Source organism: Coregonus lavaretus, assembly GCF_964263955.1.
Source record: "Coregonus lavaretus genome assembly, chromosome: 10".
NCBI classification, from domain to species: domain Eukaryota; kingdom Metazoa; phylum Chordata; class Actinopteri; order Salmoniformes; family Salmonidae; genus Coregonus; species Coregonus lavaretus.
This window is the reverse complement of record NC_139997.1, coordinates 11,646,310-11,660,559: the sequence shown is the minus strand read 5'-3', so window position 1 is coordinate 11,660,559 and position 14,250 is coordinate 11,646,310. Positions and strand designations below refer to the sequence as shown.

General features: G+C 42.6%; 1 protein-coding gene across 2 annotated transcripts; it reads right to left on the bottom strand.

The window, feature by feature from the left end:
• Positions 1-676: 676 nt before the first annotated feature.
• Positions 677-9,615, bottom strand: LOC311135679 (uncharacterized protein). 2 transcript variants are annotated; one of them, XM_084169702.1, is made up of 2 exons: positions 9,384-9,615; positions 677-3,139 (listed from the first exon to the last, which is right to left on the bottom strand). In XM_084169702.1, the coding sequence occupies exons 1-2, from the start codon at positions 9,556-9,558 to the stop codon at positions 2,196-2,198; spliced, it is 1,119 nt and encodes a 372-aa protein (XP_084025828.1). In that variant the 5' UTR covers positions 9,559-9,615; the 3' UTR covers positions 677-2,195. The 2 variants fall into 2 exon arrangements, 1 of the variants encoding a protein (XP_084025828.1); XR_014613805.1 differs by lacking the exon at positions 677-3,139 and adding an exon at positions 8,943-9,296.
• Between the last annotated feature and the right edge of the window lie 4,635 nt (positions 9,616-14,250).

The window sequence follows — 14,250 nt, the reverse complement described above, 5'->3', positions numbered from 1 at the left end:
GAATGGGAGAAACTTTCCAAATACAGGTGTGCCAAGCTTGTAGCGTCATACCCAAGAAGAGAAGAGTTTTATTTTGTATACATTTGCAAACATTTCTAAAAACCTGTTTTTGCTTTGTCATTATGGGGTATTGTGTGTAGATTGACGAGGGGGAAAAACAATTTCATAAATTTTAGAATAAGGCTGTAATGTAACACAATTTTGGAAAAGTGAAGGGGTGTGAATACTTTCCAAATGCACTGTACTTGAAAATATATGGCAAGACCTGAAAATGGTTGTCTAGCAATGATCAACAACCAATTGCTGCACAATCCAGGTGTGGAAAGTTGATAGAGACTCACAGCTGTAATTGCTGCCAAAGGTGCTGCTACAAAGTATCGTTCAGAGTATTTGAGACGTTTGCAAAAATGTCAAAACATGTTTTCAATTTGTCATTATGGGGTATTGTGTGTTGATTGTGTGAGAAAAAAAAATATATATAATCCATTTTTAATTCAGGCTGTTTGTTAAAAAAATAAATATATATATATATATATATAAAACATTTAAGAAATTACCAATAGCTCGGTTTCTGGATTTTAGGCTATGTTGCTTGGCAACCTGTGAGGGCAATAATATTGAACTTTGTAACACCTTTGTGGATGAGAAATAATTCAAGCATATGCCATCTAGTGTTCAAACGTGGTTTTATAACAACATTGGTGAGGATGGGTTGTATGTAACAATAGTGCCAGTGGCCACTCTAGCTAACATTGACCTGATCCAAGTTTTTTTCTCTTCAGAAACAGACATTAATCAATATGACAGAGTTAGTTTGTTTGCTAGGAGACCAGCCAGCTCCAATTGAAAATCATCAAGAAGAAAAAATTGCTAATCTAACCTATATTAACATTATATTTCTCTCCAACATAGTTAGTGTAACCTAGTGATACATGAGGGGATGCGTTCAAGTCAAGTCTTTTCATAGCATGTTATTCAGAAACTCTCTCAAATCAATTCAGACATGATGTGCCTCAGTTATAATCTGCAAAACATAACACATTCTATAGTCCTCTAGTGTTACAATAATACACTACATGGTATGTGGGAAACTGCTCGTCGAACATCTCATTCCAAAATCATGGGCATTAATATGGAGTTGGTCCCCCCTTTGATGCTATAACAGCCTCCACTCTTCTGGGAACGCTTTCCACTAGATGTTGGAACATTGCTGCGGGGACTGGCTTCCATTCAGCCACAAGAGCATTAGTGAGGTCGGGCACTGATGTTGGGCGATTAGGCCTGGCTTGCTGTCGGCGTTCCAATTCAACCCAAAGGTGTTCGATGGGGTTGAGGTCAGGGCTCTGTGCAGGCCAGTCAAGTTCTTCCACACTGACCTCGACAAACCATTTCTGTATGGACCTCGCTTTGTGCACAGGGGCATTGTCATGCTGAAACAGGAAAGGGCCTTCCCCAAACTGTTGCCACAAAGTTGGAAGCACAGAATCGTCTAGAATGTCATTGTAAGCTGTAGAGTTAAGATTTCCAGAGAACGCGTTTCCACTGCTCTAGAGTCCAATGGCGGCGAGCTTTACACTACTCCAGCTGCTCGGTCATGGAAACCCATTTCATGAAGCTCCTGACGAACAGTTCTTGTGCTGACGTTGCTTCCAGAGGCAGTTTGGAACTCGGCAGTGAGTGTTGCAACCGAGGACAGGCGCTTTGTACGCACTACGCGCTTCAGCACTTGGCGGTCCCGTTCTGTGAGTTTGTGTGGCCTACCACATCGCGGCTGTGCCATTGTTGCTCCTAGACGTTTCCATTTCACAATAACAGCACTTACAGTTCACTGGGGCAGCTCTAGCAGGGAAGAAATTTGACGAACTGACTTGTTGGAAAGGTGGCATCCTATGATGGTGCCACGTTGAAAGTCACTGACCTCTTCAGTACGGGCAATTCTACTGCCAATGTTTGTCTATGGAGATTGCATGGCGGTGTGCTCAATTTTATACACCTGTCAGCAACGGGTGTGGCTGAAATAGCCGAATCCACTAATTTGAAGCGGTGTCCACATACTTTTGCCATGTAGTGAATGTAGAAATAGTAGCATTGAAGAGAAGGAATGCCTTTATCTCTTTCTCTTTCCAAACGCTGGGCACTGAGAACAGAAGGCTCTGTCCATCCCCTCATGGGCTCTTTCCACTCCAAGGCATCTTCTACCTTCCTCGGGTGTGAGTTCTGAGGTGTCCCTTAATCTGACTGGACTGACTGAACCCTTTCCCACAGACAGGACAAGAGTAGGGTTTCTCCCCCGTGTGGACCCTCAGGTGGGTTTTCAGATGGGTAGACCGGTTGAAGCGTTTACCACACACATGGCAGCGGTACGGTCTCTCTCCTGTGTGGATGCGTTGGTGCTCCCTGAACCTGCCTGAGTACCTGAAACTCTTGCCACACACATCACAGTGGAAGGGCTTCTCCTTATTGTGAGAACAAAGGTGGACCTTGAGGTAACTGGTAGAGGTGAATGACTTCCAACAGACTGTGCAGAGGATTTGCCTGTGACTAGTGTCACCACTGTGTGGTACAGTGTGGGCTAGCATGTGTGCCTCCAGTTGGGATAGCTCACAGAACACGGCACCACACTGAGTACATGAGTGTGTCTGTGTGTCCTCCTCTGGTCTCCTTTCTAGATCTCTCGGAACATCAGGAACACTTTCAGCGTTCTCACTCTGTGTTCTAGAACAGTCTGGATTTACTGCAGAGAGGGGATGAGACTGATGGGAGTCACTGGTTGGTTCTGATAGTGATACTCCATAGCCCTCTCCATCAGGTTCTGTTTTGATCTGTCCAGTTGTGTTGGTCAGTAGAGAGTCCCTCTCTCTGTTCTCCACAGTTTGGGGAAGATGTGTGGGCTGAGGTGGCTCCTGATCACAGTCACTTTTCACACAGGGAGGAATGGTTATGGAGTCTTCTTTGGTATCAGCCTTCGGCCCTTGAATCTGCTCTTCCTCCTGACGGGTCCTGAGTTCACCCTGTTCCTGTTTAATCTGTGTGGGCTCTGGGTCCCTCTGCCCCAGACTGGGGCTCCACTCCTGCTCACAGTGATGTTGCTCAGGGGGAGTTTGCTGCTCCGAGACACAAGAGAGAATGGGCTGAGGAGCTGGAGGATATAAGAAAATAATTGATGTCAATGAAAGTAATGACAGCTGTTGACGCTTGATTGACAAGACCACCATTGCGTTAGCTAGCTTGTTTTGGGAATGTTACAGTGAGGGAAAAAAGTATTTGATCCCCTGCTGATTTTGTACGTTTGCCCACTGACAAAGACATGATCAGTCTATAATTTTTATGGTAGGTTTATTTGAACAGTGAGAGACAGAATAACAACAACAAAATCCAGAAAAATGCATTTCAAAAATGTTATACATTGATTTGCATTTTAATGAGGGAAATAAGTATTTGACCCCTCTGCAAAACATGACTTAGTACTAGGTGGCAAAACCCTTGCTGGCAATCACAGAGGTCAGACGTTTCTTGTAGTTGGCCACCAGGTTTGCACACATCTCAGGAGGGATTTTGTCCCACTCCTCTTTGCAGATCTTCTCCAAGTCATTAAGGTTTCGAGCCTGACGTTTGGCAACTCGAACCTTCAGCTCCCTCCACAGATTTTCTATGGGATTAAGGTCTGGAGACTGGCTAGGCCACTCCAGGACCTTAATGTGCTTCTTCTTGAGCCACTCCTTTGTTGCCTTGGCCGTGTGTTTTGGGTCATTGTCATGGTGTAATACCCATCCACGACCCATTTTCAATGCCCTGGCTGAGGGAAGGAGGTTCTCACCCAAGATTTGATGGTACATGGCCCCGTCCATCGTCCCTTTGATGCGGTGAAGTTGTCCTGTCCCCTTAGCAGAAAAACACCTGCAAAGCATAATGTTTCCACCTCCATGTTTGTCGGTGAGGATGGTGTTCTTGGGGTCATAGGCAGCATTCCTCCTCCTCCAAACACGGCGAGTTGAGTTGATGCCAAAGAGCTCGATTTTGGTCTCATCTGACCACAACACTTTCACCCAGTTCTCCTCTGAATCATTCAGATGTTCATTGGCAAACTTCAGACGGGCCTGTATACAGTGGGGAAAAAAGTATTTAGTCAGCCACCAATTGTGCAAGTTCTCCCACTTAAAAAGATGAGAGAGGCCTGTAATTTTCATCATAGGTACATGTCAACTATGACAGAGAAATTGAGGAAAAAAATTCCAGAAAATCACATTGTAGGATTTTTTATGAATTTATTTGCAAATTATGGTGGAAAATAACTATTTGGTCACCTACAAATAAGCAAGATTTCTGGCTCTCACAGACCTGTAACTTCTTCTTTAAGAGGCTCCTCTGTCCTCCACTCGTTACCTGTATTAATGGCACCTGTTTGAACTTGTTATCAGTATAAAAGACACCTGTCCACAACCTCAAACAGTCACACTCCAAACTCCACTATGGCCAAGACCAAAGAGCTGTCAAAGGACACCAGAAACAAAATTGTAGACTTGCACCAGGCTGGGAAGACTGAATCTGCAATAGGTAAGCAGCTTGGTTTGAAGAAATCAACTGTGGGAGCAATTATTAGGAAATGGAAGACATACAAGACCACTGATAATCTCCCTCGATCTGGGGCTCCACGCAAGATCTCACCCCGTGGGGTCAAAATGATCACAAGAACGGTGAGCAAAAATCCCAGAACCACACAGGGGGACCTAGTGAATGACCTGCAGAGAGCTGGGACCAAAGTAACAAAGCCTACCATCAGTAACACACCACGCCGCCAGGGACTCAAATCCTGCAGTGCCAGACGTGTCCCCCTGCTTAAGCCAGTACATGTCCAGGCCCGTCTGAAGTTTGCTAGAGTGCATTTGGATGATCCAGAAGAGGATTGGGAGAATGTCATATGGTCAGATGAAACCAAAATATAACTTTTTGGTAAAAACTCAACTCGTTGTGTTTGGAGGACAAAGAATGCTGAGTTGCATCCAAAGAACACCATACCTACTGTGAAGCATGGGGGTGGAAACATCATGCTTTGGGGCTGTTTTTCTGCAAAGGGACCAGGACGACTGATCCATGTAAAGGAAAGAATGAATGGGGCCATGTATCGTGAGATTTTGAGTGAAAACCTCCTTCCATCAGCAAGGGCATTGAAGATGAAACGTGGCTGGGTCTTTCAGCATGACAATGATCCCAAACACACTGCCCAGGCAACGAAGGAGTGGCTTCGTAAGAAGCATTTCAAGGTCCTGGAGTGGCCTAGCCAGTCTCCATATCTCAACCCCATAGAAAATCTTTGGAGGGAGTTGAAAGTCTGTGTTGCCCAGCGACAGCCCCAAAACATCACTGCTCTAGAGGAGATCTGCATGGAGGAATGGGCCAAAATACCAGCAACAGTGTGTGAAAACCTTGTGAAGACTTACAGAAAACGTTTGACCTGTGTCATTGCCAACAAAGGGTATATAACAAAGTACTGAGAAACTTTTGTTATTGACCAAATACTTATTTTCCACCATAATTTGCAAATAAATTCATTAAAAATCCTACAATGTGATTTTCTGGATTTTTCTATCTCATTTTGTCTGTCATAGTTGATGTGTACCTATGATGAAAATTACAGGCCTCTCTCATCTTTTTAAGAGGGAGAACTTGCACAATTGGTGGCTGACTAAATACTTTTTTTCCCCACTGTATGTGCTTTCTTGAGCAGGGGGACCTTGCGGGTGCTGCAGGATTTCAGTCCTTCACGGCGTAGTGTGTTACCAATTGTTTTCTTGGTGACTATGGTCCCAGCTGCCTTGAGATCATTGACAAGATCCTCCCGTGTAGTTCTGGGCTGATTCCTCACCATTCTCATGATCATTGCAACTCCACGAGGTGAGATCTTGCATGGAGCCCCAGGCCGAGGGAGATTGACAGTTCTTTTGTGTTTCTTCCATTTGCGAATAATCGCACCAACTGTTGTCACCTTCTCACCAAGCTGCTTGGCGATGGTCTTGTAGCCCATTCCAGCCTTGTGTAGGTCTACAATCTTGTCCCTGACATTCTTGGAGAGCTCTTTGGTCTTGGCCATGGTGGAGTTTGGAATCTGATTGATTGCTTCTGTGGACAGGTGTCTTTTATACAGGTAACAAACTGAGATTAGGAGAACTCCCTTTAAGAGTGTGCTCCTAATCTCAGCTCGTTACCTGTATAAAAGACACCCGGGAGCCAGAAATCTTTCTGATTGAGAGGGGGTCAAATACTAATTTCCCTCCTTAAAATGCAAATCAATTTATAACATTTTTGACATGCGTTTTTCTGGATTTTTTTGTTCAAATAAACCTACCATTAAAATTATAGACTGATCATGTCTTTGTCAGTGGGCAAACGTACAAAATCAGCTGGGGATCAAATACTTTTTTCCCTCACTGTATATAGCGTCTACTACACTTTATATGCTGCAGACATTAGCAGAATATTTTTACTAAAATTACAAGGTAGCCTACTCTGCTGACACTGATAAACAGATGAATAGTAATAGGAGGAGGAGATTATTGTCCGAAAATACAAGTTGAAGTGGCACTGACGCAACAATGTTAAAGAGTGAATCTGCGAATTCACCGGGGATATTGCAGATGCTCTCCGTTGGGGCCAATAAGATAGGCTATACTGTTCGCTCAATTAAGTTCCGAATTTTGACAACTGAAAGATAGATTAGAGTATTTTCATTGTCTTCTCTTTACAGCAATAGCCATTTGTTTTCCAAACTGTTTTCCCACGATTGAATTTTGAAATATTGTGATATGCCTAGCTTGACTTTTCTACTTTTTACTGACAGTCGCAACTCAACAATCATCTATTTGGTATTTGCCGCACACGCTGCCCAAATTGGGGGCCCTTCCGATTGTAGGCAATGTGATTTAAAACAATCCACAGCTTATTTATTTTTTTATGAAGCTAATTATGTCACCAAAGCCCCCTATACTACCCACCATTGTGACCTGTACGCTCTCGTTGGCTGGCCCTCACTACATATTCGTCGCCAAACCCACTGGCTCCAGGTCATCTATAAATCACTGCTAGGCAAATCCCCGCCTTATCTTAGCTCATTGGTCACCATAGCAACACCCACCCGTAGTATGCGCTCCAGCAGGTATATCTCACTGGTCATCCCCAAAGCCAACACCTCCTTTGGCCGCCATTCCTTCCAGTTCTCTGCTGCCAATGACTGGAACGAACTGCAAAAATCTCTGAAGCTGGAGACTTATCTCCCTCACTAACTTTAAGCATCATTTGTCAGAGCAGCTTACCGATCACTGCACCTGTACACAGCCCATCTGTAATTAGCCCACCCAACTATCTCATCCCCATATTGTTATTTATTTTGCTCATTTGCACCCCAGTATCTCTATTTGCACATCATCTTCTGCACATCTATCATTCCAGTGTTAATACTAAATTGTAATTATTTTGCACTATGGCCTATTTATTGCCATACCTCCATAACTTTCTACATTCGCACACACTGTATATAGATTTTCTATTGTGTTATTGACTGTACCTTTTGTTTATCCCATGTGTAACTCTGTGTTGTTGTTGTTTTTATCGCACTGCTTTCCTTTATCTTGGCCAGGTCGCAGTTGTAAATGAGAACTTGTTCTCAACTGGCCCACCTGGTTAAATAAAGGTTAAATAAAAAAATAAAAAATATCCTCTGGGGCCAAAACATGCTTTCTGGTGTAGTAGCCTATTTTGAATGATTTTCTTTATTTTCTGTATAGGCTGGAATAGACTAATTAATTTTGGAAATGTAATTCAATTTAGGCTACTTTAGCCCAATGGATGCGCCGCCTATGCCCACTAGCTAGCTAGTGTGTACAAGCTACACTACATGACCAAAAGTATGTGGACACCTGCTCGTCAAAAATCTCATTCCAAAATCATGGGCATTAATATGTACTTGGTCCCCCCTTTGCTGCTATAACAGCCTCCACTACTTCTGGGAAGGCTTTCCACTAGATGTTGGAACATTGCTGCGGGACTTGCCTCCATTCAGCCACAAGAGCATTAGTGAGGTTGGGCACTGATGTTGTGTATTAGGCCTGGCTTGCAGTCGGCATTCCAATTAATCCCAAAGGTGTTCGGTGGGGTTGAGGTCAGGGCTCTGTGCAGGCCAGTCAAGTTCTTCCTCACCGATCTCTTCAGTAAGGCCATTTTACTGCCAATGTTTGTCTATGGAGATTGCATGGCTGTGTGCTCGATTTTATACACCTGTCAGCAACGGGTGTGGCTGAAATAGCCGAATCCACTAATTTGAAGGGGTGTCCACATACTTTTGTATATAAAGTGTAGCTAGCGTGCAAGCTAGCGTGTACTAGCTAGCTACCTAGTGTGTACCATCTAGCTAGCTAGAGAAATTCCAATAATATCTATCTGCGGGCTAGCTACCTAGCGTGTACTATCTAGCTAGCTAGTATGCACAAGCTACCTAGTGTGCTAGCTAGCTAGTGTGCATGTAGTGACGTAATGCTCGAGGGAGTGGCATGTAGTGACGTAATGCTAATGAGCGTCTTAATGTTACAAGTACCCTCAATGGCAGTGGGCACGGCGTGTAGTTACTACAGTCCGCAGATAGATCTTATTTCAATTTCACAAAAAAGAATGGAGAGGTGTGCCTAATTATATGTGACATGCATTTGTTTGTCTGATTTCAAGACTTGACACATGTAAAAGATGAAATACCTCCCAAATGTAATGTTTAACTGTTACTGAGGTTTATATATTTTTGGGTATTCTCTTTGTATTTAAATTTCTGCAGTATTTCCTGTGTGATTTGTTGTGTAATTGTAAGATGCAGGGCGCCCTTGCAAAAGAGACCTTGGTCTCAATGGGCCTCTCTGTTAAAATAAAGGTAAAATAAATAAAGTATATCTTGTTAATTTGAATTTCATTCTCTTTTATTAAAAGTGGAACATGAACTGCATCATTCAAGTCACTAGTGTGCCCCGAAGTTGATGGGTTTATTGATCCCCTAGTCACCCTCGGAGTTTCGTCAGCAACACGTGACAACGGAGGGTCCTCCGAACGAGTTAGTAGGAGCGAGGGGTGGTGTGGGAGTCGAAACTCTCCGCGGGGTTGATGGGCAGCTGATGATTCCGGTTGTCAGGGATACAGTATTTTCAACCAAACTTCAGATTCTCCGGAAAAATCTAATGTTGGGACTCCGCTCAGGCGTCTTTTTACGCCTGCTACATTAGGTTAGGGTTTCACCGTCCATCTCTGCCCTACAGAGTCAAATACTGTAGAATACAATGTAACACGTTTCTAGCTATTTAGATAATTCGTGTAAATGAGAAGAAAGTACAGTAGTCTTGCTAACTACATACCAGGTAAAACCGGTGTGATCAAGTGTCGTTTCAGGTATTGGTTCTCTCTCTTCGTCCGGGCTATTTCTTCCTGGTATTCGGAAATCGTGTCTCCGACCACTCCAAGTATCTCCTCGGCAGCTTGCATCAAACGCTCAGTTAGATACACATTCAGATATTGTAATTTAGTCATCATTGGACGATTATAGGGGGCAAAAGATATTCCCGAAATACACGTAGGTAGCTAGACCACTGTGAAGAAGCCAAGAATAACTAAGTACTTCCGGGTCACGGATTTAAAAAATAAAAAATATTTCAGAATATGACTTCCGTCCCGTATGCTTTGTAAATGAATAATTAGGGCGAAGATTATTGAAAATGTGCACCATTATAGATATATTTTATACTAGTTCTCATACAAATAATAATTAAAAGTATTTACATGCGATTTATTTCTTATTATTTCGAGGCTTAATGGTCAAAGGGTCCATTCTACTCAGGAGCACTTCTAGTATCCAAATCCAGAGTTTACAGCCAGAGGAGCCTTACATTTTAGTAATTTAGCAGACGCGCTTATCTAATTTTTTCGTACTGGTCCCCCGTGAGAATCGAACCCACGACCCTGGCGCTGCAAGGGCCATGCTCTACCAACTGAACTACAGGTTGCTGCTCATTTTGCTGCCCTTAAAGAGTGGCCTATCAGCTTAAATACAAGAAATACCTATTGCACAGTACACTCCTATAACTTCTTGCACCATACATAATGTTCTATAAATTGTGTCGTAGTAAAAGGGGGGAGTCCATTCTTTCCAAATCCAGAGTTTATAGCCAGAGGAGCGTCGATGCTCAGAACTTAAAGTGTCAACCAGGTGTTGAAACAATAAAGCGCATCCCGCTCTGTTTCAGTAAAAAGCTGAGAGATGGGGCTGGAGAAATGTAACCTCTCAAATTCATAGAAAGAGCTATGGATGGAAGGACTGGCCATCTATAATATAAAATTATAGTTTTAACCAAGCTGAGGCTATAAAGTGCTTGTTTACATTTGCTTTGTTGACAAACATTGGGATAAAACAAGCTTATATTTTCTAAAGGGGTACGACAGTTGAACTAAGCTCATGGGGCATTTATAAGTTATATTCTTTAAGAATCAATGGGTACATATAATTAATTTAAAAGTCAAAAAAATTGATGTAACAACTGCAGATTGGCCCTTTAAAGAGTGGCCTATCAGCTTAAATCCAATGGTTTTTTCATATTGGACATACATATTGTTCTGTACATTGTGTCGCAATAAAAGGGGGGTCCATTCTAGTTTCCAAATCCACAGCGTTTACAGCCAGCCGAGCGTCATTGCTCATTTTGTGGCCCTTCAACTTACATTTCATATTGGAATATTATTGTTAACAGCTTTAAGTCATGATTACTAGATACTTATCATTCTAACAACAGTAATACAAATAAAACATGATTTATAATGCTACTATTAATAATAATAATAACAATAATAACAACAATATTAGTAATAACATTATTATAATATTCAACTTTATAAAACACTTTTAAATCCCATTGTTAATTAGCCCATTCACATTACACGATGTTCAGTACTTTTTTCATATTGGACACATACATATTGCACCGTACACAATTTCCTGTACGTTATGTCCCAGTGAAATTGGGCTCCATTCTACTCCGGAGGACCTGTAGTTTCTAAATACAGTTTACACTCCGAGTAGCATCGCTGCTCATTCTAAAAACAAACAATATTAAAAAAGTGTAGAGATACAATTTGGTTAAAAAAATATATATATACTTTATTCTTAACAAATATTACGATTAAGTTAATTAATCAAATACTTTCGTAAAATTGATCATCAACAGTAAAACAGGAGTTTCCAATTATATGCAAGATCCTCTTCATCTCATGGATAGAGTCAGCCCACTGGGCACAAACTGGTTGAATCAACATTGTTTCCAGATCATTTTAAGAAAAACATATATGTGATGATTGGGGTGAAACTAACCTGTAGCAATATGATCTTAGTAGGATACTGCCTCATATATGTTATTTGTCTAGCCAAAACACTTGACCTGATTCACATTTTGGCACGTAAGGCTGGCTGATTTAAATGTTTAAAGTCTGCAGCCTTCTCATCATTAGGATAATGTAGCTCATTTACAGGTATGCCAGTCAGTTAACACTCCATCTTCTGATAACTTTGTTTCGCTTAAGCAGTTAGCTTCTCACCTAACCACCTGCTAATAGTCGGAATTTGTCACCTCCATTATAGGGCAAGCCAAGAGTGCAAGTCTGGTATAGTTTAGATAGACGGGTTAAAAGTTCACTTATTTGTAAAACTCCTTACAGCCAGCTTTCTAACTCTGATAGGCCACTCTTTAAGGCCCGAAGAATGAGCAGTGATGCTCCTTGGGTTGTAAACATTCCAGGGTTTTTCTTTATTTTTTAATCTATTTTCTACATTGTAGAATAATAGTGAAGTAATCAAAACAATAACACATATGGAATCATGTTGTAACCAAAAAAGTGTTTAATATTTTATATTTGAGATTCTTCAAATAGCCACCCTTTGCCTTGATGACAGCTTTGCACACTCTTGGCATTCTCTCAACCAGCTTCACCTGGAATGCTTTTCCAACAGTCTTGAAGGAGTTCCAACATATGCTGAGCACTTGTTGGCTGCTTTTGCTTCACTCTGCGTTCCGACTCATCCCAAACGATCTCAATTGGGTTGAGGTCGGGGGTTTGTGGAGGCCAGGTCATCTAATGCAGCACTCCATCACTCTCCTTCTTGGTAAATAGCCCTTACACAGCCTGGAGGTGTGTTGGGTCATTGTCCTGTTGAAAAACAAATGATAGTCCCACTAAGCCCAAAGCAGATGGGATGGCGTATCACTGCAGAATGCTGTGGTAGCCATGCTGGTTAAGTGTGCCTTGAATTCTAAATCAATCACAGACAGTGTCACCAGCTAAGCACCCCCACACCATAACACCTCCTCCTCCATGCTTCACGGTGGGAAATACACATGCGGAGAACATCCGTTCACCCACACCGCGTCTCACAAAGTCACGGCGGTTGGAACCAAAAATCTCAAATTTGGACTCCAGACCGAAGGACACATTTCCACCGGTCTAATGTCCATTGCTTGTGTTTCTTGGCCCAAGCAAGTCCCTTGTTATTATTGGTGTCCTTTAGTAGTGGTTTCTTTGCAGCAATTCAACCATGAAGGCCTGATTCACACAGTCTCCTCTGAACAGTTGATGTTGAGATGTCTGTTACTTGAACTCTGTGAAGCATTTATTTGGGCTGCAATTTCTGAGGCTGGTAACTCTAATGAACTTATCCTCTGCAGCAGAGGTAACTCTGGGTCTTCTATTCCTGTGGCGGTCCTCATGAGAGCCAGTTTCATCATAGCGTTGGATGATTTTTGTGACCACTTGAAGAAACGTTTAAAGTTCTTGAAATGTTTCCATATTGACTGACCTTCATGTCTTAAAATAATGATGGACTGTCGTTTCTCTTTGCTTATTTGAGCTGTTCTTGCCATAATATGGACTTGGTCTTTTACCAAATAGGGCTATATTCTGTATACCCCCCTTTCCTTGTAACAACACAACTGATTGGCTCAAACGCATTAAGAAGGAAATAAATTCCACAAATTAACTTTTAAGAAGGCACACCTGTTAATTGAAATGCAAGTCCGGGCCACTCAAGGAAATTCAGAGACTTGTCCCGAAGCCACTCCTGCATTGTCTTGGCTGTGTGCTAAGGGTCGTTGTCCTGTTGGAAGGTGAACCTTCGCCCCCAGTCTGAGGTTCTGAGCGCTCTGGAGCATGTTTTCATCAAGGATCTCCCTATACTTTGCTCTGTTCATCTTTCCCTCGATCCTGACTAGTCTCCCAGTCCCTGCCACTGAAAAACATCCCCACGGCATGATGCTGCCACCACCATGCTTCACAGTAGGGATAGTGCCAAGTTTCCTCCAGATGTGACGCTTGGCATTCAGGCCAAAGAGTAATCTTGGTCTCATCAGACCAGAGAATCTTGTTTCTCATGGTCTGAGTCCTTTAGGTGCCTTTTGGCAAACTCCAAGCGGGCTGTCATGTGCCTTTTACTGAGGAGTGGCTTCAGTCTGGCCACTCTACCATAAAGGCCTGATTGGTGGAGTGCTGCAGAGATGGTTGTCCTTCTGGAAGGTTCTCCCATCTCCACAGAGGACCTCTGGAGCTCTGTCAGAGTGACCATAGGGTTCTTGGTCACCTCCCTGACCAAGGCCCTTCTCCCCCGATTGCTCAGTTTGGCCGGGCGGCCAGCTCTAGGAAGAGTCTTGGTGGTTCCAAACTTCTTCCATTTAAGAATGATGGAGGGCACTGTGTTCTTGGGGACCTTCAATGCTGCATAAATGTTTTGGTACTGTTCCCCAGACCTGTGGCCCGATACAATCCTGTCTCGGAGCTCTACGGATAATTTCTTCGACCTCATGGCTTGGTTTTTGCTCTGACATGCACTGTCAACTGTGGGACCTTCTATAGACAGGTGTGTGCCTTTCCAAATCATGTCCAATCAATTGAATTTACCACAGGTGGACTCCAATCAAGTTGTAGAAACATCTCAAGGATGACCAATGGAAGCAGGATGCACCGGAGCTCAATTTTCGAGTCTCATAGCAAAGTGTCTGAATACCTATGTAAATGTAATATTTCCGTTTTACATTTTTTATAAATTGGAAAAAACGTCTAAAATCTATTTTCGCTTTGTCATTATGGTGTATCGTGTGTAGATTGATGAGGGCGAAAAAAATATTTTTATCCATTTTAGAATAAGGCTGTAACATAACAAAATGTGGAAAATGGGAAGGGGTCTGAATA